The 25,794-nt window shown below is 41.8% G+C and overlaps 1 protein-coding gene across 9 annotated transcripts in view; it reads left to right on the top strand.

Annotated features, from left to right (window-relative positions):
- The first annotated feature begins 1,664 nt into the window (after positions 1-1,664).
- PLEKHM3 (pleckstrin homology domain containing M3) overlaps positions 1,665-25,794 on the top strand; it is a 183,252-nt gene continuing 159,122 nt past the window's right edge. For 3 of the 9 annotated variants that reach the window (XM_067026704.1, XM_059051378.2, XM_059051361.2), the window contains exons 1-2: positions 1,760-1,927; positions 24,165-25,028. In XM_067026704.1, coding sequence (XP_066882805.1) covers positions 24,428-25,028 — 601 coding nt within the window. In that variant the 5' untranslated portion in view covers positions 1,760-1,927; positions 24,165-24,427. Of the gene's footprint in view, positions 2,100-24,107; positions 25,029-25,794 lie in introns of all 9 variants that reach the window. The other 6 variants (XM_067026702.1, XM_059051346.2, XM_067026698.1 and 3 more) reach the window with 5 other exon arrangements.

Below are 25,794 nucleotides of genomic sequence, written 5' to 3'. Positions count from 1 at the left end.
AGAATCAGTGGCTTGGGAAGACTGAGTATATAGATGAATTTGGCACAATGTGATGAGTGCATTTATAGAGGAACATGTGAGTTCCTCTGGGCATGTTTAAAGGATCAGGTTTCTCTGTCAGAGATTTCCAGGAGAGGTGTGATGCCACTTGCTTCTTAAAAAGCAAGAAGTTGGCCAGGCTAAAGGGATGGGGCAGGGGTGAAAGCTCTCATCAGAGGAAACCCAGTGTCAAAAGTCCTGAGGCAAAAGAGAAAACTGCATGTTTAAGGAGCAAGAGATGTATCTCGAATTGCAGTATAAGTTTTCAAACAAACATTTAAACTCTAAACATCATCCAAAAGAGATATTTTTAAAAATTCAATGGTTAAAGATTCTCTTATTAATCTTTAAGGGAGTGCAGGAATCAGATTTTTCAAATCTTATCATGCTGTTTCTATGGCCTCCTTTGACAATTTTTTTGTGTGTGTCCATTTCTTCATTCATTCATTCAAACATATATATATTACACACTGTGCTTTGTGCCTATTATGTGGTGGTTAGTGAAACCAAAATAGTTTCTGCCCTCAGGGAGTTTATAGGTGAGGCTGGAGTGGGAGTGGAGAAGCCAATAAAACAGGTAAATTTTTAAAATGTGTAATTATAAATTGAGAAAATGGCTAAGTGTGCTATGATGGAGAATAAAGCAGGAGACTTCAAGGAAGGTCTTCCAGCCAGACTGAGGTAGGAGATAGATGGGCCCTTGGGCTGGACAGCTGGTGTTTGTCAAGTTGAGTAAAACTGAAGCTTTGTTCTCACTCTAAGGGCAAAGCTAGTGGCAGAAGCTGAGCTGTGCTAAAGTAAAGAGATAAGACGACCACTCCTGAGGTCAAGGAAAACTTCCCTGTCTGCGCATGTGCAGAAAGGCTCCTTGAGGGTCAAAAAGGGAGGGGGCGCCACCCCATAATAAGTGTGGACATACACCCACAGGCTTCTGCTGTGGGATCCACCTTAGCAAAAAGTTGTGCGCAGCCCTCCTCCCCACCCCCCACCGTCTATTGGCTAGGATTCCTGGTTTTCATCCAGGCTACCCAGGTTCAATTCCTGGGCAGGGAACTAGGATCTCTCTTCAGGACCATTCAGTGCCGTCTCTCGGAGATCAAGACCACCCTATCCTCTTGCAACGTGGCCAGAGTCACTGTGGGGTGGGTTGGAGTGTCTCACAAAGGAGCACTCAGGTTGCCCACGAGTGCACGTACACACACACACACACACACACACACACACACACACACACACTTTCTGTTTTGCTGGGAATCCGAATGGGGGTTAAGACCTCCTCTCAAAACCATCCTCTTTCAACCTGCTGGCTACAACATGAAAGGGGAGTGAAAATTGATTTTCATCGCAGCTCCAAACCTGAAATATGAAGCAATCTCTAGGTTCTAATAGTTCTATTTTCAGAAAGAACTTCTCTAATTCTCTAAGCCAAGGGAGCTGCTAAATAACAAGTCTGGTCCCTGGCATGTTTCAAGTGAAATTTTCCAATTGCAAACATCCATCTGTGCTTTGGGAGGAGCAGTGAGGAGACTCTGCGGCACATACCATTGTTTTCAAAAAGTGTGTGATGAAAACTGTGCGTAAGAAAACAAAGAGATAAGGAGGCCAGGAGGGTGCGGTCAGGCCCTGAGTGTCGCAGGGTCCCTAAGGCAGGAAAGACGAGTCCTTGCGGCCTGGAACCTTGTGTGTCCGAGTCTCGCTTCCCGAGCTGCTGGAAGGAAGCATTTAAGTGTGGGACCGCAAGACGCGCTTGTAAACAGAGAGCCGGGCCGGAATGGTCGGTGGCCGAACGGGCCGTGACCGTGAGGAGAGCTGGCTGCCAAAGCCGAACCCCAGCCAGAAGTAGGCTGCAGGCCCCGCAGCTGAAGGGGGAGAAGTAGCCGGCGGCCAGGTGAGCATCTGCCTGCTTCTGTGCTGCCTGACTGGCCACTGCGGGAAGGGTGGGGATGACAGCATTGTGAGTATCCGAGAAGCTCCCTGGGGTAGCGGTGATTTTGCTGTTTCTTCCATGCTCTGGTTTCTATTTCATCCTGGAAACTGCACAGCAGTGCATTGGATAATAGGTGAGGGGAGACTGTATGATGCGTTTTCTGTTTATTTTTATGAATCAGGTATATGAGTAGAAAGCAGTTGAAATAGCTGATCCTGTTCTGTGTGTTGTTTTTAGGACCCCGCCGCCCCTCCTGGGTCTTAGAAACCAAGCCTCAGCAGAGCTTTTAACTCACATCTAACTGGGGCTTTCAGACTACAACGATTGTTCCATCTGTTGACCTTGTTCATTTTTAATATACAGTAAATGACAGTATGTGACTGATGACAAGCATGATCTGGTCTTCCATGAAAGGATTACTAAGCTAAAAGATCGAGATAAGGACATTTCAGACCCACTCCTCAAATAAAATGTTACTACTGAGATATACAAGTGAATAACAAATTGAGACTGGTCTAGAGTTATAGCTTGCGAAGCAGGACAGATTTGAATTTGCTAGGTTAAACTGAGATTGAGCTATGCTGTTTTAAACTAATTTGGAAGTTTTTTTCTTCTTGGAAAAGAGAAATACCTGGGTTTTTTCCTTTAATATTATAATTTCAGTAGTCATAGTGAATTGTGATTTGTATTCATTCATAAGATACTTTATTATAAAATACCACACGTAAATTATAAGTGGCGCACCTTAAGTTATAAGGCAATTTTTGTTTCATTAACTTCAAAAACAAATGCCTTAACCAAAATTGGGCTAAAAGGTCAGTAGGCATGTGTCACCTTGGTCACATAGTCTAACTTTTAGTTACTAGAAGAATATTAGATTAAATTGCTCATAGAAAAGTGTTTTAAAGTCATGCACATCAAGGAAATAATATTAATGCCTGATGAGTTTGTTTTTCAGTGAATATTTTCACAATGTAATGGTTCATAGCAAGAACTATAAAGCCATTCTGGGTTTGAATTCCTGCTTGGTCACTTCCTGTTGTGTAACCTTGGGCAGTTTATTTGCTATGTTTCTTAATCTGTAGTATGGAAATAATAGCAGTACTGATTTCATAGGGTTGTTATGACGATTAAATGAGTTAATATTTTAAAGTTCTTAGAACAGCGCATGTAGTAATTGCGATATACATGTTTGTTAATAAATACATAAAATAAAGATATACCAATGTTGAAAGTAAAATGGTGGTTGCCAGGAGCTGGGAGAGGGGCGAAATGGAGAGTTGTTAAATGGGTATATAGTTTCCGTCTTGCAAGATGAAGTGTTCTAGAGATTAGTCGCACAACAATGTGAATGTACTTAATAGTTTGGAACTGTACACTTAAAAATAGTTAAGATAGTAAATTTTATGTAATGTACTTTTCCCCGCAATTAAATCTTTTTAAAATACCAATGTTAGTAAAGTCATATACAATCATAGGGGAATTTGTTCCAAGACCCCCCACAGATACCAAAATTCAAGAATGCTCAAGTCCCTTATAAAATGGCGTAGTGCTTGCATATAACCTCTGCTACACACATCCTCTGGTATAATTTAAATCATCTCTAGATTATTTATAATATCTCATATAATGTAAATTCTATGTAAAGAATTGTAAACTCTATGTAAATAGTTGCCCAGTGCCCAGCAAAATTCAAGTTTTGCTTTTTGGAGCTTTCTGGAGTTTTTTTCCCCCAAATATTTTCAGTCTGTGGTTGGTTAAATTTGCGGATGTGGAACCCAAGGGTACAGAGGGCGGACTGTGTTCGGCCCTCCTTAGTTGGGCTGCAGCAGCCCCATCCTTAGTTGTCTTTGCCATTGTGAAATGCAACTTCTGGCAGTCATCAGTAAGATTCACTTATTTGGTAAATTCATGAAATTAAGACATCATAAAGAGCACAAGCAAATGATAAGAAACAACATCCAATACCCTATGGCAGACACAGTTCTGAAAATGCCTCTCCACCAAGTTTGCATACGCTAATCCCCGGAACCCATAAATATGACGCAATATCACTCCCTTGATCATGTTTCTTTATATGGCACAGTTGAATTTAAAATGGGGAAATTAGCTGGTGGGCCAAATCTAATCAAAGGGGCCTGTAAAAGAGGAGAGCATTCTCTGGCTGGGGAAATCAGAGAGATCTGAAGCCTGAGAAGAACTGAACATGCTGTTGCTGTTTTGAAGATGGAGGTGACACTTGAGAAGGAATGGGGACAGCCTTGAGAAATGCGGGAGCCCTAGAATTGCTGAGGGTGACCCAGTGTGGAAACTGGAACCTCAGACCGAGGGTCAACAAACAATGAGCTCAGAACTGGATTCTTTACCAGAACCTTTAGTTAAGAACACAGCCTAGCCAATGTCTTGATTTCAGCCTTGTGAAAGAGAGCCTGAGCAGAGAACCCAGCCAACCCCATCCAGACTCTGACCTTCAGACTTGCGAAGTAAGAAATGGGTGTTGTTTTAAGGTACTAAGCTTGTGGGAATTTGTTACATGGCAAAAGAAAACTAATATGACAAGAACAGACTACCCATTCAAGAGAAAACTAAATGGCTAATAGTCCTATGAAAATGCATTCTCTTTCCATTAATCAAAGAAATGAAATTGAAACAACAGCAAGGGACCATTTTTCCAGCTCTCAAATTTACATTGATTTTTAAAAATTCTGATTCTCCACATCAGGTAGCGTGTAGTGGAGCAGACACTCTCAGATGCTGTGAGGGGTGCACAGATGTTCAACCTTTCTGAAAAACTCATTGGCTGAATGTACGGAAAGTCTCACTAAATGTGTCCACTCCTCGATCCAGTAGTTCCGCTCCTAGCAGTCTGTCCAAAGGAACTTCTGAGAAATATTTCAAAAGTTAATGTCCACAAGTGCTTAATATGGCTTTGGTTAGAAAAGTCAAATATTGGCAATAGTCTAAGTGCCCAACAAGAGGGGAACAGTTTAAATAAATTATGTTATCATCAAAAGACATGGTGTTTTACAGATTTGTAAAAGGATGTTTATGAAGAGTTTTAACAGTGTGGAAAGGTATTTATCAATTTTTGCTAAATGGGGGGTGATAGGCTAGAGAACTGTATGTGCAGTCAACTCTCAACTATGTTTAAAAAAACAGAAAGATCTACCTACATAAGGAAAGGGACTGAAAGGGCCAAAATGGGGCAGTGTTTTTTCTCATTGGAGGATGAATAGGCATTGTTTATTTTCCCTTTTATACTTTCTGTATTTTCAAGATGTTTAACAATAAGTATATAGTAATTGTTTATAACCATAATAGTCAATAAACATTCTTTTAAAAGCTGTTAAAACTATGTTGTGGGGAATACAATGAATCTAAGACCTTGTCCAGTCAAATAATGGAGAATATAAAAATCCATAAATAATTTAATATATGGCAGGTGGTGCTGTTTTAAAGAAAGACTAGAAGATAGGATATGATAGGTATTGTTGGAAAGATTGAAATAAAGTTGGATAACTTATTTCTCGATAAGGGTAATCAGTGAAAGCTTTATGGTGGAAGGATGGCTGAATATCATACTGAAATGATAGAAAAAGGGAGCTCACAGTTGAACTTTCATTGTCTTTGTTTTCTCATACATTGATGGATTTTAGGCTTTGGGCTATGGACTCAGGTTAATTATATAAGTGGAAAACAAAGAACTGTGATGGATATATAACCATTAGCAAAAAAACAAAAAACAAAAAAAAGAAAAAGCCCTCTGCACGTTATTACTAGGAAAACCAAACTGGATGTAGGCTAGTAACATCTGCATTAAAAAACATCCAAAGCTAATATTTACTGAATACTTATCAGATACTTAATATACTCTATTCCAGTTTAATCATGTGTGCAGCCTTCCTGTAATACTTGAAATCACGTCATACATTTACAAATTTAAGAAACAGGCAGGTAGAGGGGCACTCCTTTAATTACTGGTTTCAGAAGACCTGATTTTAATAGAAACTTGAAAAGGTTAGACCATTTGGGCAGAATTTTTAGGATTCTCCATCTTTAGACAGTTTGCAGGAGCCCCAGACCACTGCTACTTCTCTTTTTTTCCTACTAGCTCCCTTTTCTATTTTCACTTTACACTCTCCTGCAACACCTGTAGAAAAGTATGGAAAGTGTCTGTTGCTCCACTGCCTGTTAGCCAAATGTTGATTTTCTTTATGGGGAGTGTTAACCCTGTGGAGGGATATCTAGCAAGGAATTGCTTTTTTTCCTTTTCTTTTAGAGTAGATTTTATATATGGTTCTTAAGTAGCGGAACTGTATGCTAGCTTGGAGTTTCTGGTGCAAGCTAATGCAGAGAATTGAGTAATGAGTGAGAGTGCGATAAGAATAACCACCAGTAGTAAATTCCATGCATTGTGTTTGCTCTGTTTCATTGGCTACTGTAGGTATCACCAGACAGCAATAACACGCCCACATAGTTCACCTCCATACTGACAGTAAGGTATGAAGTTTATTTGGTCCATGAGGGTAATTAATGTTAATGGCAACATGAATTATGAGCAAAAACCAAAGTCAAAATATAGAGGCCATTGTATTGAGATGTCAGGCATACTATTTTCATTAACATTTTGTTTGTTTTTCATACACTCATTAGCTGTCAATTTGAGTTATGTGTTTTAAATTGGATTCCCCAATTATATGCCACATTTATGAGTATGGGAGAGATTTATTTGTCTAGTTACCGTGATTAGTGTAACCAATTTATAATTCAGTACAAACTGAAGCTGCCCTGTTCTGCATTATCCAGTTTACTTGTGGACATTTATCTAACTGGGAAATTACTAAATATCCATTTTACCTTGTAGTCTATAGATGTGATTATAAATGTAGATTTTCATAGAACAAGGGACATATATTATAGGTTAGAAAACATTGGAAATGTAACCAGCAGTTTTTATGCTCCAGGAAATTAGCTAATTGATCTTTTCCCATGAACTTTTCCAGAACAACTTCTCTTCCACCCTCAGAGATTCATTGGTTTGTTAATTAAACAAGTAAGAATTGAGCACTTATTTTGTGCCATGGCACATACCTCTTGTACTTGGAACCAGCAATACAATCTTGAAGAAAACAGGCACAATCCTTGCCTTCATGAAGGTTACAGTCTAGTGGGGGAGACACACAAGTAAGCAGGCTATTTTGACACAGAGTGAAAAGCATTATAATTGAGGAAATCAGTGTGCTATGGGAACACACAGGAGGGATGTGGGAGGTCAGGGAAGATGTGATACCTCAGCAGAGACCTGAAGGCTGAACGAGAATTAGCCAAGTTGTGTGCCTGTGTGTTTTGGGGTGCGGGGTAGAGACGATGGAGATTTAAGAGGTAAGCCCAGGAAAGTAAGTGGACTTGAGCTCTTATAGGCAATGTTAAGGAGTATATGATTTATCCAGAAGATAACAGGGTTTTAATATTAGAAAGCCCTCTCTGACTGCAGTGTGGCGAATGGATTAGTGGAGGGAAAGACTGAAGGGAGGAAACTGGATGGTGGTGTCTGAACTAAGGCTGTAAAGAAGGAGAGCAATGGATAAATTTGGCAGATCTCGCAGAGGTAGAATTAGCATGACTTGCTGATTTGGAGCGATTTGTGAGGGAGGGAGCCAGCAGGGTCAAGGATGATGATCTCCTTCACTATATGGAGAATGCCAGGAGGAGGGGCAGGTTTAGGGTAAGATGAGGAGTTTGGTTTTGTGCATGTTAGGAGTTAGGGGATGTCTGAAAGGCAGTTGCGTGTGGGTCTAGAGCTCAGGATAACAATGTTTCTCATCTGTCACGTGGACTGCTGCCGAAGCCATGGGGATGGAGAAGATCACCCAGGTGGAAGAGGAACTAAATAAGAGGGTTATGGGGAAAACGGAGGGACACCTACATTATGATGTGGACATAGGAAGGGGGCTCATACAGGGGACCAGAAGGAGCATCCAGAGATAAAGGAGAAACACGGGAAGAGACATGAGAGCAATGCAAAGAGTGGGCGTTGAGTAGGTCAGATCCTGCTGAGAGGTCAGTCAGATGTGGAGTGAAAAACCTCCTGGGTTTAGCCAAAAGGAAAGTGTTGGTGACCTCTGCCTGTGCAGTTTCACCTGGGCCAGAATCAGTGCTTCTGCAGGGAGGAATGAATGGGTGAGAAGTGGAGTCAGAAAGCATAAAAAAAAAAAAAATTTCTTTAAGAAACTTGGAAGAGGAAAGGAGGGGGGACAGAGTGTCCTACCTGTACAGGAACTTGGGAGACAAGGGAGTATTTTACTTATTTGTTTTTTCTTCTTTGAGAAGAGGCATTCCTTTTGCATCACCCTGAGTCTTGCACTACTGAATCCTTCCACTCTAAGACTACCAGAAAGCCCGATGTGCAGCAACTCATTTTGCCTGAACAGTGCAGGAGGAACCCTTGAGTTAATTAAAACCTTATCTCAGAGCTTCCTAAATTGATTGCTTTCACCACTCTCTCCACCAGTGTGTTGGTTTATAATGGGAGGAGATCAAAGAGGCTGTGGTGACCCTTTCCTTGGTACCTTACGGATGACCCCGGATGACCTCTGTTGGCATCCTGTACCCTGCCTTTGAGTTCACAAAGCACTACGTTATGTCATTTGATTTACATTCCAAAACAACCTTTGGAGAAGGTAGGACAGGGATCCTTATTTGACCTGCATTGAAATAACTAGAATTCAGGTTCAAATGACATGCCTGGAATCACACATCTAGTAGTAGTGCATGGGCAGTTCAGGTCTTCTAATTCCAGGTCTTGTGGTCCAGAAGGAATTAACCTTCACTGAGAGGTTAGATATGATGTCTATATTTTCACTGTAGTGTGGTCATATAAAACTTGGGCATATCATATTTTAGTACACTTAAGAAATGAGACTGAAGATTGTGGGTCAACTTTGTTATTTTGCTTGAATCCCATATACATTGATATTTGTCCCCTATCCACCCGCTGTCCCCCAAAAAAGTTAAGTTTAGAAGGAGGCAGTTTATTTGGACATGCCTTAATAGTCAAAGCATGTTTGAATTATCTATAGTCACATCTAATTTGAAAATATTCCTTTTAATTCTTTTGACAGAAACACTTATTTGCAGGGTTTGTTCTTTTTTTTAAGCAAACATTTTTACAAGTGTTTCTATTTATTGGCTAAATGAAAAATGATGTCTTTGGGAAACATTAGTAAAAGGTTTGGGCAATTAGGACTGTGTAAACATTTGCAAAAGCACTTGTTTGGCCTAAATGGAGTCACGGTTATTATACCCTTGCAGACATTCCAAGCAATGTGTCCAAGGTCACTGAGAGAATCGAGGTTAGCTATTTAGTTAGAGAACAGCCTTTTATTCTGTTTGTTCAGACACCTATCATCCACTATTCCCTTAGAGAATTTACAATGACACAGAAATAGTACAGAGGTGATTTTTTTTTTTTTTTTGTAAATTAAGTATAAACTATTTCCCTGGATATTTAGCAATTAACTTTCTGAGTTGTGGGATTAACAAACAGAAAGATTTAAAAAATAAATACTGAAGTTGCTGAAGTTTGACATTAAAATTCAAAGCACCTTGTATGTAAGATTCTAGCTGTATTATCTCAGGGTAATTAGTTTGCTGTTAATTGTTATACAGGACAGTATGTGCATTTTAGAGGTTTGTTTCCACTCACTTACTGGCCATATTACCTTGGACAAGGTACTGCATTTCTTTAAATCTCAATTTCCTTATCTGTCAAGTGGTAATAATAATAGCAGCTCTCCGATAAGGTTGTTGTGAGGATTTAACCACATAATGAAGATAAAGGGCTTCACATAATGACCTTAGGAAGTGCTCAATAAATGTCAGGGATGACTCTTAAATCTTGGTCTTGGTGTAGGAGTTGTAAGGACTCTATTTTGTTTTTAAACGTTTCATTAAATACACCATTCCACATTTAACATATGTCCATCCACGTTGAAGGAGTACTCTACAGGGCATTTTTGAAGTGTTTAGTATAACAGTAGTTGTCTCTGATGCTGGGCAACTATTTGAGTCCCAGCTACCATAAGCCTATCATCCTAATGTCAGATTAAAACAGTCACAGAAATAAGACCAATCAGAGCTCCAGAATTCAACTTCAGAATGTTTACACGTTGCAGACTTGTTTTGTAAAAATTCACTTAGTACCAATGATAATAGTCCACAATAAAAGAAATTTAAACCCAGATTTGTGGATGAAAATGTAGTTCTTACTGTTCTTCCTCTTCATACTTGGTAAACTTTTCCTTTGTCCTGTATGACGGGTGGAGAGTTTTCTGGCCTTCATGTAGTACATAGTAAAATAACAAAGACTCGTCCTCTTATTTGACCTTGCCTTGTCCTTATCTTTGAGGGTCAAAGACAATGTTTTGTCTGCTTTTGGCAGCCTTGCTTGTTTCCTGACGGAATTGGTGAGAGGCTGCTTGGTAGCCAACCAAGGTCGAGGTCATTGTCACAGATTGAATCCCAAAAGGGAGGGAGGGGTCGTGGGTGCAGCCCATCACCACTGGGTACGTCTGTCCTTTCAAATAGGAAATGAGTCACCTTCTGCTTAGACCTTTTCGGGGGTCTGGTACTCCCTGGGTGCCATTCAACAAAGATCCAGCCTCATTTTTTAGCAGGTTCACGTGAAGCCAGGGAGGAAGAAAAATAAGTTAACTACTTCTCATGTACGGTTCACTCTAAATGCCCAGAGGAACCAGTTTTGTGAATATGTGCTAACCCATAAGCTGGTGGTTGCTTTGAAGGTTAAAGTGGTGAGTATTCTCCCTTCTGGTAATCAGCTGCGGTGACCTAAGGAATTAAAGTCAACGGGAAGTGAGGCTAGGATTCATTTCTCATGACATCTCAGTCACCCAGCAAATGCTTCTGTTGGCCAGGGATGTTTCTGTGGGTCGGATAGGGTCTGTGGGTTGGATAGACTTGGGCAGCTTGTGAGGAAGCCCTCTGCACTTGTGCCTCCCATTTGTGCAATTGTTTGTTAGTTCACTTTGAGCTCCGCCTTTGGTGGGACTTCTAGAGATATTCCTGTAGGTTGACAGCTTCATGCCGGAAGCAGCATCATTTTTAGAGCAGGTCTGATTGGGTTTTATTTGTACGTTTCGTTTGTCTTTGGTTTCTCTCAACTGAAGTCATCTCTGTACACATGTTATTATGTCATTCAATTGTGTTCTGTCACTTAAGACTTTTTATTGTCCTTTGATTAGTAATGACTTCTTATTTATGTTCCCATAACACCTTTTGTATACTTCTGTTAAGGCACTTTTTATACTGGGTTTTGTATTGTTTCCCCACTAGCTATTAAGCTCTTTGAGGGCAGAAGCTGTGTTTTGTGTCCATAACATCATCTAACATAGTGTTTGGGTACTTGGTCCATCCTCTGTGAGCGCTTGTTGAGTATAAATGGTTGTGTGGTTAGAAATCAACTAGCTTCTAATAGGAATAGTAATGGTTTTAGATTTTACAAAAATTTCACCTATATTATCTGCATTTGTGCATTACAGCTCTCTAATGGAGAGGTGCATTGATGGAGACAGACGTTGGAAGGATTTCCATTTTGCAGATAAGAAGGGCCAAGGCATCCTGAGTCAACCTGACTTGCTGGAGGTCATTCAGCTTAGAAGGCAGTGCTGGGACATGAACCCTTTCTTGGTGTCAGAAATGTGTGTTCTTCCCATGGCCACACCTCTGTCCCATCAAAAACCCTCAAAACTGGGTGGCTCATGGATTGAATTCACCTTATTCCTTGTTTATGGTCCTTCTAGCGTCAGGGCCCCTGAGTGATTTAAAGTGGTTTAAGAGGTAATTTGAACATGGACTCAGTAATTTGACAGGGATTCTAGGAACTTCTTTTTCTTCCCCATGGGGCCTTCGGCTGACAGTAGATGAGTCATTTTGGTCTCTGTTTCATCATCTCTAAAATAATCGTGCTACTTTACTTACCTCTCTCTGTTGAGATTACTACAAATTTTTATCAAGAAGCTTATCAAGTGCTTTATAAACCATACTCTAAACCATGCATGTGAAGACGATTATTCTCAGTAAAGTCAAATATTTATATGAGCTGATGACATCTTTAAATCTAAAGACGCTAATCTGAAAAGCTATTTCTTTAGCTTTTTTGGGTATCTTGCACAGCTGGGTCTCAATGTACCTCCTTGGGGTGGCCATTATGAGGTCTCATGCCAGCTGGTTTAGATGGCACCTCCATGTACTAGTTATTCCCTGTTGCAGTTGGAGGGTGACTCTAACACACGTGGTTTTTATGATGGAACTTTTCAACTTCTTCACCTCAGTCCTAGGATGAAGATAATATGAGTGATTCTTTTGTTTATTTTTTAATCACTGTTTCCTGCCATGGAGGTAACGAGGAATGGAAAACATTGAGTCTGCATTTTTAGACACTTAAGTAACTGAAGTTTGTGTCTCTCTGTTTTGCTTCTAAAACCAGGACATTTTGGAATGCTGGTGGTTTTATGAAAATGGGCTTCTCAATCAGAAGTCTTGGCTTTGCAATGCAGTGGGTGCCACAGCGGCATAATAACATTGCCGCCTTCAATAGCAGAGCAATTGGAGATTTGAAGCCCCACACTTATATTTAGGTTGGTTTCTGGGAAAACATCTTGGGGCATCGAATGTCTCAATGATTTTTGCAAGTGGCAAACAGTAAGCGCAGAGATGGACTGAGAAATGCTTTAGGTTGATTGCCTGGGGGTATTTCAAAGGGAACATGTCCTTTCTGGTATTAAAAAGAGCTTGAGCTCTAAGTCACTGGAAAATTAGACCAGCCAAGCTATGGATTTGGAGTGGTTCACAAAATAATTCCCAAGTGCTGCATAGGCGCTTTTGTTTCTATAAAAGGTCTGAGTGAGGTCTTTGCTACCTGACCTTTGCCATGTTATTTTTAAACCGGGTTTCAATAGCTTGGAAGCTTTTTCTAACCAAGAAAAAAATTTAAAAGCTCAAGTCAACATAACGTTTTGGAAAGCATGTCAAATTTTACTTAAATGAGCTTATAATGAATTCAAATATACTTTTGCCAGAAAACCAGAGTGGTGTTTATATTTACAGACGTCAGTACTTTGAAAACATACTCTTTATGCAGTCGTTCATTCGGCCCATATTTACTGAGCACCCATTGTGTACTAACCATTGTGCTAGGCCCAGTGAGGGTTGTAAAAATGAAATGGGGTAGAATTGCTGTGCCCAAGTTGCTGTAAGTCCAGTAGGGTAGGCATGTGACCTCAGGAAAGTTACTAGGTATCGTTTCACCTCAGTTTCCTCATCTGTAAAAATGGGAATAATGGTACCCACTTTACACATGGGGAGGCTTAGAGATATAAAGTACTGAGCAATGTACCTGGCACAAAATATGCTTTTGGAAGTTATTATAATATAATATATTGTCATAATATAAGATAATATAATTATTGTAAGATAATATAATTATCATCATCATCATCATTTCAGAAGGAACAGGCAGCAGGCAGTGTAAGTTGTGGAGGCAGTACCAAAGCCGTTCTCTGGACATTTAAAGAAAGAGCTGACCGTTTTAGGGTGAGGAATCACAGAAAGCTTGTGGAAGAGGCGGCAAGTAAGCTTGAAGAGTGGATAGAATTTCAGTAGGTAGAGGTGGGGAGACGGGACCTCAGAGCTAACCGTAAGCAGAGTTTTGGAGTTGGGAAAGCCTAAAATTTGAGCAGTAACATCCCAGTTTGGAGGAAAAGAATGTCTTATGGAAGGGAAGCAGGAAGTTGGAGAGGCAAGCTAGTCCAAGACTGTGAAAGGCCCAGAGTGTCAGGTTAGACAGTTGGGCCCCGTTGTCAGAGTGGGAGCTGCATTGAAGGGTTTTATTTGCTACCGTCTCTGCAGTACCTCAGACAGCACCCAACCCATAGTGAGCAGTCAGCAAATAATTATTGAGTGAACAACTGAGTGTGGCTTTAGACAAAGTTGAGCTTCATTTTGCCAGATGATAAGCCAGATAGAAATGTCCTACAAAAAGCTGGGGACATGGGACCAAAGTCCATGGAGACTGAAGGTGGAAATTTGGGAGGTGTGAACATGGAGGTCATTATGGGGCTAAACTGACCCGAGGAGTACATGCGGCTGTAGTCAGAGAAGAGAGCTGAGGTGGTGCCCCTGTTTGATGAACAGACCAGGAAGGAAAGGAGGGAGATGGAACAGAGAAGGAGAGGGTAGAGACGAGAGGAAAACAGAGAGCGCGGTGCCCATGAAACCTGGGGAGGAAAGGTTTGAGGAGGGGCCGGTGGACATAATCGAGGCGGGTCAGGGCTTTGCAGTTCACTAGTAGCAGTATAGAGGGGAGGTCCCTGGACAGGGTGGAAGAGAGTTCAGTCAGGTGGGGCCTTGTGCCAGGCTGTAAGCTATGGTGGGCACAGCACACTGTGAGACATTTCTTTTTTCTTTTCACGGTTAATAATTACTGGTATTTGCTTTTTGAGCAGGTCTTTAAACAGACAGTGTGCCCAAATTGTGTACTGTATGTAATCTGATTCCAATTAAATATTAGATAAAAACACACCTAACTATTTAGTTCTGAGATCATGACTGATTTTTATTTTCTTTTCCATATCTGTCAGTATTTTCCAGAGTTTTTATGTGTTCATTACCTTCATAACTGGGAAAAACACTATAAAATTATATTTCTAAATGGTATGTTCCTTAGGTATTACCTGGCAGTACACTTCTCATTTATTGAAACTTAGATAAATGTAGCCATTTCATGTTCCCTCCAGACCTATGAAGATGGGATTCCATTTGTGTTTCTAGCTGTCTTTCTTCTCTGAAAGAACCCCTGAACTCTTCTTATGAGGTCTGCAGAGGCACCATTTCCTTGTCCGCTGCTCTTGGCTTACCAGTGCTCCATCAGCATGCTTACATTACAACATGTCTTTATGACAAAGCACCATGACAAAGCATAACCTCTTGTAGCCTGATAATCCAGAAGCATTCTTACTAAGGTCATATTCTCTTGTGGCGGAGCCTTTACATTATGTAACTCTCAGAAAATTTACAGTCAGCTGTGGCCTTAACCAAAATGAAGACCGTGCAAGAGCGACATGTGCTGACCATTCTTATAATCACCCTTGTTTCTTATGTTTGAAAATGAATTGGCAGAAACTGTTTGTCCTAGGTGTCTTTGGTATTGCATTTTTCTCCACAGTCCAGCTGCTTCTAAAACTACATGGCCCCAGACACCCTCTGGAGCACTCATTACGTTCTGAATACAAGCCATTTAGTCAAGTGGGAGGAAGTCAGCGTTTTTACCATCCAGCTTGGGAGAAAGTGGCATCTCTGTGTGGACCAGGCTGGTATTATTACTCATATCTGCTTCTACTTCTGTGTGGAAGGATTGCTGTATTCATCCTGCTAATTAGACTTGCCTAATGAGCACGTAAACAGCAGATTTCCTTGTTAGGAAACAGTAATACACTGATTCTGCATCCTGTTAACATTTTGATGCATGCATGGGATTCTTTGGGTTGAGCTTTCATGACAACACTGACCAATGGACCTCAGTTTCTCAATCTGTTACATTGGGGAAAGAATCCTTTTTACAGAAAGGGTATTCTTTATAAAAATAAAGTGTCTGTAGATCATTGAGTTTGGCTGAAAAGTAGGGTGTTATAAAATAGTTGATTGCTGACTTTGCCGTTGTTGGGCTGACATATCTTTCCAGGGAAAGACAGGAGCAGGTGGTTTTTGAATGGGTGAGGTCCAGTGGAGGGCTCCATAATTATATAGCAGTTTACATTTTTTAAAGGTGTGTTGGAACAGCTACCTGGTGAATGAGCCACATGTGAAGCAATTTGATATTAGCAATGTTGTTGGATACAGGTAGCTGAGTAAGGTACCCAGAGGTTTAATGGTTTGCCAGAGGCCACCCAGCACGTGTGTGGTTGAGCCAGATTTAGAACACAGTTCTAATTAGCTCCTGATTTCCACTTTTTGTGTGGAGGCAAACCACACTGCACCCACACGGTGATTTCACTCAGTTCATTTTGTCAGAGGAAAGTCCTGTTCATATTTTGACCTGTCTGAATATGTTGTCATTATTATTGTTATTTTAAAATTTATTTATTTTATTTGAGTTTGGCTGCATTGGGTCTTCATTGCTACGTGTGGGCTTCTCATTGCGGTGGCTTCTCTTGTTGCGGAGCACAGGCTTTAGGCACACGGGCTTCAGTTGTTCTGGCACACAGGCTCAGTAGTTGTGGCTCGCAGGCTCTAGAGCGCAGGCTCAGTAGTTGTGGTGCACAGGCTTAGTTGCTCCACGGCATGTGGGATCTTCCCAGACCAGGGATCGAACCCATGTCCCCTGAATTGGCAGGCAGATTCTTAACCACTGTGCCACCAGGGAAGCCCATGTTGTTGTTGTTATTATTATTATTATTATTATTATTATTTTTGCGTTACACGGGCCTCTCACTGTTGTGGCCTCTCCCGTTGCGGAGCACAGGCTCCGGACGCGCAGGCTCAGTGGCCATGGCCCACGGGCCCAGCCGCTCCGCGGCATGTGGGATCTTCCCGGACCGGGGCACGAACGCGTGTCCCCTGCATCGGCAGGTGGACTCTCAACCACTGCGCCACCAGGGAAGTCCCTTGTTATTATTTTTTAATTAATTAATTTCAAAACCAAATGAGGCAAGCTAGTAAGAGGTGTTCATTTATGGAGACTAAACTTCGCATTAGAACCTTGTATTGTAGTGAATTTGAGGCCTATACATCCCAGGTAAAAGATACATTCCAAAAGGAGAAAGGTTGGAAAATGGAGCCCCCAAAGATGAAGACACAGAGATTGTATAGGAGGGTCAGTAAGGCATCATGCCCGCTGTCAAGTAGCTTGGAGTGTAGAGTGGGATGGAGAGAAATTGCTCATCATTACAGTACATTGTGGCAAACCCAGGGTGTTCTGAGGGCCTGAGCAATTCAGAAGGCTCCCCAGCTTGGGCCAAAGCATGGAGGAGTAAAACAGCAAAGGTGAATGTTGGTCAGGAGGGACAAACTGGAGAGGTGGGTAGGTCATGAAGGGTGAGGAAAGTCATGCAAAGGAGTAACAGTGTATTCATTCAACGTGTATCTGTCTAGTGCCTTTTGTGTGTGTGTGTGTCAGGCATTCTCTATGTACTTGGGATACATTCGTGAACAAAATAAGCATCAATTCCTGCCCTGGAGGAGCTTATACTTTAGTGGGGTGAGAGAAACACTAGACATGAAATAATAAGTAAATTGAGTGGATTGTTAGAAGATGGTAGACGCATGAGGAAGAAGGGTCCAGCCAGGTGATCCAGGTTAACATGAGCAGTAGTCAGTCATGTTGATAGTATCTACTCTTGTTATGATATGATCAGAATGGCACTTTACCTCTGTAATTTTTCTCCGCCAAATATACAGCCCTAGTCTTATCATGAGAAAAACATTAAACAAATCCCAGCTGAGAGACAGTCTGTAAAATACCGGACAAGCACTCCTCAACACTGTCAAAGTCATCAAAAACAAGTAAAGTCTGAGAAACCGTCACAGCCGAGAGAACGCTAAAGAGACTTGACAACTAAATGCCACGTGGTATCCTGGATAGGATCCTTGAACAGGAAACGGATATTAGGGAAAAGTTGAGGAAATCCGGACAAAGTATGAACTTTAGTTAACAATAATGTATCAGTATTGGTTCATTAATTGTGACAAATGTACCACATTAATGCAAGATGTTACATGGAGGAAACTGTGTGTGGGGTATACGGGAGCTCATTGTACTGTCTTTGCAATAATTCCTTAAATCTAAAACTGTTCTAAAATTAAAAGGTTATTTTAAAAAAATGAAAAACAGAGTAAAAGGGATCAGAAGTCCAGTGCAGAGACACATGTCATAATTTAAAATAGGGTGGTCAGGGGAGGCCTCATTGAGAAGGTGACATGAACAGTCACTTAAAGAGAGAGTTCACCACGTTGGTACTGGGAACCAATGCGAAGACCCTGAGGTGAAAACATGTCTGCAAGTTGGAGGACCGGCAGGGCGGCTGGTGTGGAAGGGAGGGTAGGGGGTAAGGAGAGTGTGAGGTCATAGGGGAAAGGGGATGGAACCCATCAGGTGAGGGCTTTTAGGCTGTTGTTATTCACGTGCTATACCGGGTGCCGGGAACCATGCCATGCATTGTCCTATTTAATTCTCTCAACTATTTTAGGAGAGAGGTATTATTAACTTGCTGATTTTGCAAATGAGAAAACTGAGATTAGGAAGTGACTTACTGAAGTCCCATTCCTGGTAATTGATGGAGCTGCCTGTCCTTTCTTCCTCCTGAGACCCAAAATTGTCACTCCTGACTTCTTGCTCCTCTCCTCAGGGGGCTGGACTAGATCTTCTAGGCCAGGAATTGGCAAACCACAGCCCGCTGGAAAATCCGGCCCTCTGCTTGTTTTTTGGTTGTTTGTTTTAAGTCATGGTAAAAAAACATAACAATTTACCATCTAATCATTTTAAGGTCAGTAGTGTTTATATTCACATTGCTGTGAAACAGAGCTCCAGAACTTTTCATCTCGCAAATCTGAAACTCTATACCCATTAAACAATAACTCCCTTTTCCCTCCTCCCCTCCAGCCCTGGTAACCCCCATTCTACCTTTTTATTTCCATGAATATGACTTCTTAATATACATTGAATCATGCAGTATTTCTTTTTGTAACTGGCTTATTTTACTTAGTATGATGTCCTTGAGGTTCATTCATGTTGTAGCATGTGACAGGATTTCCTTCCTCTCAAAGGCTGAATGATATTCCATTGTATGGATATACCATATTTTGGTTACCTGCCTGTTTTGTAAATAAAGCTTTATCAGAACACAGACATGTCCATCCGTTTCCATGTTGTCTGTGGCTATTTACCCCAGTACAGCCGTAGACCTGAGTAGTTGCAAAAGTGACGGTGTGGCCCACAAAGCCTAAACTGTTTATTACTGGTTCTTTACAGAAAATGTTTGCTGAGCTCTGTTTTACTGGGGAGACTCTGAAGGGTTAAGAGAAACGATGTGGAGGCTGCTTTAGAAGGAGGAAGACAAGAGGCAGGAGGACACTGTTGCCTTTGTTGGGTGACAGAGACATGGGTATGGGACTTGCCCTCGAGAAGCTTATAGTCTAATTGAGGGAAAAGGACAGTCTGCAAAGTTGACTTGTTTAGTGATGCTCTAGATATTTGGGGAAGGGAGAGATCTGAAGGGATTGAGTCTCAGGAAAGACTTCATAGAGGGTTGGGATTTGGGATGGGATGGGATGGATCGCATTGCTAGCGTGTGGAGGAGTACATCAGCCTTCTCACCACACCTTAACAGATGAGGTAAGACATTGAAGGCATTTAGAGTAGTGTCTAAATAGTAAGTGCTCACTAGAATGTAAGTTCCACAAGGGTAGGATTTATGTCTGTCTTGTTCACTGTCGTATCACCGCTGCCTAGAACACAGTAGCTGCTTCAGTAAATGTTTATGGAATGAGTAAATCACTGCAACTCTCAAATTATTTTTAGCTATTTAATTTGTACTGTGAAAATATAGGCAAAGGGCTGGATCTCTCACATTGGTCTGTTAATTCATTTATTATACTAAAGAGTAATTTTTTTTTTGGCTGTTAAAGCAGTACCTCTATTGTTTATTGCTAGAGATCATCATTATGTGGTAAGAGGAATGTAAGTCAGGTACTAACAACAAAAGAAAAAGGGGGAAAAGAAAACAATGTCGTGATTCTAAAGATAGCCACTCAAAAATAATTCATTTATTCAACAAATATTTATTGAACTGCAACTGTGTTTAGGGGGTCCATGAGTGAACAAAATTGACAGTTGCTGCCTAGGAGGATATTGACACTGAAACTAGTAATTACACATGTGATGTGTATAACTTACAGAAGTGCTGGTGCCCTTCTGAACCAAGGCCCTTCTGTCCTTAAACAAGTACCTTTAACCTAGTCTGGGACACCAGAGAATGCTTCCCTAAGGAAGTGTTCGGTAAGTCCTGATTATTGTTTGCTGTGTGGCAAACTATTCTGAAATTTAGTGTCTGAAAACAGTTGATTATCTCTCGTGGTTCTGGGCTAACTGGGCTCAGCTGGAAGATTCTCACTGGGGAATCTCTTATGATACTGACTGGGGCTCTGGAATCATTGGAGAGCTCAACTGGGCTGTCATTCAAGATGGCTTCTTCCCTCACATGTCTGGTGCCTCTGTGCTCTAGCATGTGGCCTCTCCCTCCAGCAGAGTAGCCTGGACTTTCTGTGTAATCAGCTTAGAGCTCCAAGAGACAGGAAGAGGAAGCCACCAGGCCGGTCAAAGGCTGCACCCCCAACGGGCACAGCCACTCTCTACTGATCAAAACATCACAAGCTTTGCCCCGATTCAAGCGGGAAAGTAAACTCACTTCTTGATGGGGAAGTAGCAGGTTCTCATTGCCGAAAAGCACGTGGGATAGGAGATATTGCTGTGGCCCTCTTTAGAGAATACAGGTCTATCACTTGATGTTAGATTGGACCCTGAAGGATGATTAGGCATTGATGCGATGGGCAAAAGAGTCCAGGAGGGAGTAACCCCTCCAGTGATGGGGACAGCGCGTGGGCAGGCCTGGAGATCAAAATGATAAACCTTGAAGGAGGAACTGCAAGGCCTTTGTGACTAAGTGGAGGAATGAGGGGAGGAAGAGCGGCATGGAAAACGCTGGGCACACAGTGGAGAGTAGAGTACGGTTCTGAAGGGTAAATGCATATTTACATCAGAAAGCAAAGAGAATAGCTAGCTGTGTAGGTTCCAGACAGAAGCAGTGGAAAGCACTAACAGTGAAATTCCTAGAATAGGAAGAACAGGTTAGCCCAGAGGACTTGGGGTGGACTTGGGGGGTGGTTCAGGGAAATCTTACCCCAAATTGCATAGCTAGTGTGAGACAGAATTAGGATTTGGACCTGGCTCTGACTCTAGATCCACTAGATCGCTTGCCATTTCTCCACTGCATTGCTCACCACACTGCCTATGGAAAGTCATTGTATGTAATAAACTTGAAAATCCCTTGCTAACCAAAAGGTGATTTACTCTCCCTAATTTCTTCCAAGCCATCCAGGCAAATACCTTCTAAGTTTTCTAGACTCAACTCAGAGGGCACCTCCTTTTGAAGGCCTTCTTAACCTCTCCCTCACCTTTGCTGGCAAGTGACCCCTCCCTCCTTCCTCCACCAAATGTGTTTCCATCCTCTATCAAGGCTGTTTTTTGACTTATTTTCTTAGGCGTATCATGATAGACTGTGAAGCCTCTTTAGGGCAAGGACTGTATCTTATTCATCCTTCCATCTTCAGCACCTTGGACCTGTCGTGACCTTAATGGATGGTAGACGAGTGGTTTCCAGAATCCCTTGTTAAACAGTATTGAAATGGTTCTCAAGTTGGATTGTTACCGCCCTTAATGAGGATTAAATGAGGCATTGCATAGGGAAGTGTCCCTGGGACTTCGTAGTTTCTGTGTGCCTCAGTGTCCCCTCTGTGAAAGGTTGGGGTTGAGAGGATGATCTCGAAGGTCCCGTCTTTGTCTAACAGTCTAAAATCTTAGAACGCGGTGTGATGGAGTGTTCCACAAGCCAGCAGTGCTGGCCGTCAGTGGTTATATGCTCCTAGCCAGCCTGTGAGTACCAAAGCAGGGAGCACAAAGGATATATTCCTAGACATTTTGATTAATAAAAAAAAAAGAAAGAATCAGTTTGAAGGTATTTACTCTCTCTAGTATGATTAAAGACTGAATTTTAAGAACTAGGTAAGAAAAGGAACATTCATAATAGGCTCTTAGATGAATAACTTAGTGCTCAGCACCTTGGTGCCTCTTCTATAAAATGGGAAACTCATATTTTATTATGTTCATTTAAAATTTTAGTAAATAAAGAACTAGAAGTTTTAGATTTATTATGTATTTCTTTTTCTTAGCATCTGGTGTACAAGATAAAACTGAAAAATTCCAAGTTTCAAAATGACAGAAGTAGTGAAACCCTGCTAATAGGATTCAAGAGACTCAAGGCTTAGCATAGACACAGCAAACAAAACGATGCTTGCAGCTAGAAAAATATTATAACTGATCTTATCACCCAAAATCAGTCTGTGCCTTGCTTCATGAATGCTAACATAATAAATATGAAAATGTAAAAAGTAGACAAATTCACAGTCATTTATCACTTTATAAGAGGTTAGCCACCAAGTTCCTGTGACCTGCACGCCTTCTTGATACATTTAAAATAACGGGCTGTATATAGTAGTTTTACTTACACACATTAAGCAATGTAGATTGGTGCTATTGATTTAAATGTAATGATTTAATGACCTAAGTGCTAAAAATGATTTTAATTAACCACAGAAGTTGTGCAGTTTTAAAGAAGAAAGCACATTTATGTACCTTTGCAGCAACTTGCAAAGGTGTTGCTAATTGCCTAGTTTTACCTACTTGTAAGTAGTTAATGAATACAAAGCTTACCTAGTTGTTTTGTTTCTTTGTTAGTTTTTTTGGTGTCTGTTGAGCACATGAAGTGTGGCTAGTGTGACTGAGGAACTTTTATTTGATTTTTAATCAGTTTAACTTTATTTATTTATTTTCTAAATTAAAAAAAATATTTATTTATTTTTTTTTTTGGCAGTGTTGGGGCTTCGTTTCTGTGCGCGGGCTTTCTCTAGTTGCGGCGAGCAGGGGCTACTCTTCATTGAGGTGTGCAGGCTTCTCATCGCAGTGACTTCTCTTGTTGCGGAGTGTGGGCTCTAAGCGCGCAGGCTTCAGTAGTTGTGGCATGCGGGTTCAGTAGCTGTGGCTCATGGGCTTTGGAGCACAGGCTCAGTAGTTGTGGCGCACAGGCTTAGTTGCTCCACTGCATGTGGGATCTTCCCGGACCAGGGCTCGAACCCATGTCCCCTGCATTGTCAGGTGGCTTCTTAACCATTGCGCCACCAGGGAAGCCCAATAAATTTAAATTTAAATAGCCATGTATGGCTAGTGTTTACCATATTGGACAGCATCACTGTTCTCGTTTGGCCCGGCCTTGGAGATCTAGCATTTCCCAGGCAGTGTGGTTAGTGTTACGATTCTTTCTGCCCAGCTCCAAGGCTGGACCTACTTGTAGGCCAATCCTCAAAGCCTCAGGGAGTTTGGATCCTGAAGCCTTTTTGCAAGATGACTGGAAGAATTGTGAAGCCAGAGTCATCATCAGGCATTACATAATCTAAGCTTAGGAAACACAGCACAAAAACATTCAGGTTAATAAAAGTTCATTCTCCCTCTCTACTTCCCCCTTGCACCTTTGAGCCTGACAAACCATCGGTGCTTTCAAGGTTTGTGACAGGACTCATGCATTTATGACTTTCAGACTGATTACGATATAAGTGCAGTCACAGAATTCCTAGTCTCTTTGGCTAACTCTTTTAGGTCAATATTACAGAGATTTGCCGGGGCAGTCTTTTCACAGCTGCTCTCAAAGCCTTCTCTGAGTAAAAGCTGCTGACCTTAATTCCCCTTATCAAGAGTCCCACCCTGCTCTGTGTAAATTCTAATACGATATAGTGATGTGTACTCTTTTTTTTTTTTAAGATTTTTATTTTTATTTACTTATTTTTTTGACTGCATTGAGTCTTCGTTGCTGCGCGCTGGCTTTCTCTAGTTGCGGCGAGCGGGGGCTACTCTTCATTGCCGTGAGTGGGCTTCTCCTTGTGGTGGCTTCTCCTGCTGCGGAGCACGGGCTCTAGGCATGTGGGCTCTGGAGTGCAGGCTCAGTAGTTGTGGCGCATGGGCTTAGTTGCTCCACAGCATGTGAGATCTTCCTGGACCAGGGATCGAACCCGTATCGCCTGCATTGGCAAGCGGATTCTTTTCCACTGCGCCACCAGGGTAGTCTCAGTGATGTGTACTCTTGACAGTGGGACTTCTCTGTAGGTGTTGTCCACATCTGGGCATGACTGCCATGGAAGTGATGTAAGGATGAGGAAATAAGCGGGCAGATTTATGTATATAGAATACAATGATACAGAATACAATGAACTATGTGCCAATGTTGTTCTTTTCATTTTATTTCAGGAAATTAAAGGATGGTTGTGACATTGCCTTGACAAGCACTTCCTCTTGTCTTTACAGAGGTCTCACTGAAGAATAATCTCAAAGGAATGTTTGTCTCCCAGTACCTTTGTTGATGACTGTTATCATCTAGCAGATGCTTTTAATGTCCCGGAAAACATCAACTACCCTTGTGCTTGGCCTGCCCTGGGCAGCTGAATGAAAGTTCCTTCCAGTTGTTTCCAGAACTCTGTTGCCCAAAACACCTCTCTTCGTCGGGTGAATGTTCATGAAGCCCTTTCCTGAACTAGCTTAGGAGGCTTAGGCCTCTTGGAGCCTGTGACATGGAAGCTTTGGAAGTGGATGATATCAGCCCAGCCCTGGAAGTTACTGAGGATTTCTTTAGTACTTTTGATAGTAAGCTAGAAAAGGCTGTGCAGCAAGCAGAGGTTTATGGGATTCAGGAAGTCCCTGAACTGGTGGGGCATGAGGTCCTCGGTAACGTAGACAATGGTGCTATCAGAAATGTCTCCTCCCTGAGCAAGGGAGGCATGATCTGGGACCATTGTAAGACCAGGTTCTTAGAAACCAAAGCTCAAAATGTCTTCCCTGCCAAAGAACAGTTTATGGTCCAGAAAGGGACAACCCCAGACAATCTGTCCTGGATGGAACAAAAGGAAGCTTCAACCTTTGATTTTTTCAACATCTGTCAGCGTCGGAGGGACAGACCTCGTTCTGTGAATGACTTATTGGATGAGACTTCTACTTTTAAGCCCGGCCACGCTCGATCAAGGTCAGATATTACCCAGGTGGACTGGAGGGTGGTCCTCAAAACCATGCCTCTGCAGCAGCAGCAACCACCATCTCTTCAGGGCCCTCACCTCACCAGGCCGTCTTTTCTGTTGTCCTCATCAAACAAGGTAGAAGATGCTCAAGGAAATATGGGTATGTTTTTATATCTGACTGCAATTAAACAGTTGTTGCTTTTCCTTTGTCTCTCCTGCATCTACCTCATGAGAGTCTTACTCTCCATTGCCCATGTCTGGCTTTGCCTACTTAAGCCACCTCTTCCATTTCCCTTTGCACTTACCTTACCTGAAGCCTACAGTCTTATTCCTCCTAGGAGGAACTGAGTGAAAAGATGACTACGGTTAATTCTCCTTTCCTAATCTTGTATGTTAGAATCAGAATAGTCTCATGATTCATGTAGTACTTTCCTTTGAACATTGTATGATACCGCTTATTCACATGGGTAGGTGTTGATCAGCTCATACCTTGGCCGTAGTCTTGTGATATGAAGGATTAAAAGATGTGTGAAGAGACAGTTCCTGTCCTAAAGAACTTCTCATTAGGTTGAGGGGATCAGACACTCCCAAAGACTCAGGAAGGCACCCAGTGGTGAGAGAAAGGAGGTGCTCAACTGAAATGTCTGGGAGGGAACTCTGTTTCACTTTTTAAAATCATGAGTGAGTGGTAGCAATTGTCAGAGGATAGAGGAAGGGGAAGACACTCTGGGCTGGGCTTGTCAGGAAGGGCTTGTGAGACGTGATGGAACTTGAGCTGGACCTTGAAGGACACTAAGTTGCAGAAAGAGAGTCACAGTTGGAGGACACTCGGTCAGGATTATGGTGTGGACCAAGGGGGAGACAAGGAAACCAGGCTAACCCTTGAGGAGACCAAAGGATCTCATGGCGGTCGTGGGAGGAAACGT

This window comes from Kogia breviceps, chromosome 2, assembly GCF_026419965.1.
Source record: "Kogia breviceps isolate mKogBre1 chromosome 2, mKogBre1 haplotype 1, whole genome shotgun sequence".
Taxonomy (NCBI): domain Eukaryota; kingdom Metazoa; phylum Chordata; class Mammalia; order Artiodactyla; family Physeteridae; genus Kogia; species Kogia breviceps.
This window is presented reverse-complemented; position numbering and strand designations above follow the sequence as displayed.